This window comes from Puntigrus tetrazona, unplaced genomic scaffold, assembly GCF_018831695.1.
Source record: "Puntigrus tetrazona isolate hp1 unplaced genomic scaffold, ASM1883169v1 S000000746, whole genome shotgun sequence".
Taxonomy (NCBI): domain Eukaryota; kingdom Metazoa; phylum Chordata; class Actinopteri; order Cypriniformes; family Cyprinidae; genus Puntigrus; species Puntigrus tetrazona.
The window spans coordinates 1,035,001-1,037,500 of NW_025048355.1; the positions used below are offsets into that span (position 1 = coordinate 1,035,001).

The 2,500-nt window shown below is 32.0% G+C and overlaps 1 protein-coding gene across 15 annotated transcripts in view; it reads left to right on the forward strand.

Annotated features, from left to right (window-relative positions):
* The window catches only part of ptk2aa (protein tyrosine kinase 2aa), an 82,844-nt gene that overhangs the window by 68,099 nt on the left and 12,245 nt on the right, over nucleotides 1-2,500 (forward strand). For all 15 annotated transcript variants that reach the window (XM_043232988.1, XM_043232991.1, XM_043232989.1 and 12 more), the window contains 2 exons: nucleotides 655-766; nucleotides 847-921. In XM_043232988.1, coding sequence (XP_043088923.1) covers nucleotides 655-766; nucleotides 847-921 — 187 coding nt within the window. The remainder of the gene's footprint in view (nucleotides 1-654; nucleotides 767-846; nucleotides 922-2,500) is intronic.

Sequence of the window (2,500 nt, forward strand, 5' to 3'; positions counted from 1 at the left end):
TGTGTGTATATATATATATATATATATATATATATATATATATATATATATATATATATACACATTTATTTTTTAACTCAGCATTAAATTGGGTAACTTAGGGCTGCATTTATTAACAAATTATTGTTTACATTTTAAATGCAAGCATTGCAATGTATTGTAATAAAGTAATATATTTAAAATGCATTTATTTAATACCAAATATAGTCAAAACCTAAAACCTAAAAATGATAATTAAAGTTTAAATGGGGCACACTGCACAATTCTTTAATATTAAGTCACTTTTGAGGACAGCTGTATGATCTTTGATCAAACTAAAATCAGTGTTTAAACGCAAAATATTTCAAATGTACTTTCAGTTTTGTACACAATCAGATATACCAAGCATGTCTTTCATTTAATTTCAGCACAATTAAAGTGCATCAAGCGCAAAATCAGTTCCAATTTAGCAGACTTTATGTATAGCAGTTTAGTGCACTTTATTTTTAGCATACTTAGCATGAAACGCTGTTAAAAAAAGCTACTGATCTGAATGCGTCCGTACTAGGACCCCTAAAAAGTCTTCCGGGAACTGAAGAGAGAGAAAGGTTACTTTCACATTGCCTGCAAACCCTTTAAGAGCGTCTTCTCGGGGGGTCTTGTGTGTCTCTGCAGCACTATCCTGGACGAGGAGAAGGCCCAGCAGGAGGAGCGCTTCCGGATGGAGATGAGGAGACAGGTCACGGTGTCCTGGGACGCTGGGAACTCAGACGAGGCGCCTCCGAAGGTCAGATCGGCTCGTTCGCGCCGTAGCTGTCCGAGAGTTTGCGTTAGATGACCTCTGACCCTGAGTGCGTGTCTTTACAGCCCAGCAGACCTGGTTACCCGAGCCCTCGGTCCAGTGATGGTTATTTCCCTAGTCCTCAGCACAACCACTACCAGGTACGCTTTACTAGCTCTAAACACACGCAACAAACAACACATGGACATATAAAGTGCTGAGATGCAAGTTAATGTATTAAAAAGAACTATACAACTCATATTTGTATGGATTTTTAATATATAGTAATCTTTTTTTTATTGATTTTTATTTATTAAATAGACATGTTATTTTTAATTAAATTATTAAATTTTTTTCTGTTTATATAATATAGACATATAGTAGTGAATACTTTTTTGTTTTTTTACAGATAGCATGATTAGATTTTTTTTTATCATATTAATATTTAATTAAAATAACAATCGAGCAGAAATGCATGTTATTAGTCATTATCTAGCAGTTATTCTCGCACTACATGTAACATATATTTTTTTAATTAAATTATTTTATTTTATACTGTTTATATATAGTATATAGGCATATATTAGTGAATATTTGTTTAGTTTTTTTACAGATAGCATGATTAGATTTTTTTTTATCATATTAATATTTAACTAAAATAACAATCGAGCAGAAATGCATGTTATTAGTAATTATCTAGCAGTTATTCTCACACTACAGATCGCCGAAGTGTGTCTAAATACCGCGTAAAACTCCCCAAACATCCGAGTGCTCTCTGCAGACGCCTCAGTGAACGCAGGCTAGTGTGGTGTTCAGCTCCATCTTCTGCTCTGGCTCTTATTTCTCAGTGTCTCTCTGACAGCAGGCATTTCCTGTGGCTCTTTAAAGACGCTGCTATTGTTGAGTGCAGATGCATTCCTTCAGCTCCGACACACACACACATGCTCTTATCTCTGCGCTGTCTTCATGCCTTAAAAGGCTTTTGTGCTCAAAGGGCCTGTTATTTTAGTTTCAGTGTGTTTATTAGCCGTTATGAGAGGAAGCGAGAGGGTCAGAGAGAAAGACACACACACACACACACACACACACACACACACACACACACACACATACACAAACACACACACACACACACACACACACACAGAAACACACACACACACAGTCCACTCCGGGGTATTAATAATGAACTGAAAAAACATTCACAACACGTATTAGTTACATAATGCAACATTTTTTGAGCATGAAAGGAATTGAAATGCAATGGTTCAGGTTTGAAAGACATTTTATATTAATATTTGCTATTTATATTTATATATATATATATATATATATATATATAGAGAGAGAGAGAGATAGATATATATATAGATAGATAGATAGATAGATATTATTTATATATAGTTAATAAAAGCTAAAATATAATAAAAACAAAACAAAATAATGTTAAAAGTGTTACAATTTTGTAAAAAATGAAAATGAAAAGAAATTGAAAACTAAAAGGAAATACATATTTAAAAACACAAAAGCAGACAATAAAAACTTAACAAAAATAAGAATAAGATAAAGAAAACTTTCTCAAATATGAAATATAATAAAATATTATAGAATTTTAAAAAAATATGTTTAGGTTCTAAAAGTAACTGAAAATATATTTTTTTAAAAATGTAATAAAAAGATGTGCAAAACAAAATGACTAAATTACATTTAAATTGCAAACTGAAAATATAAAAACATTTA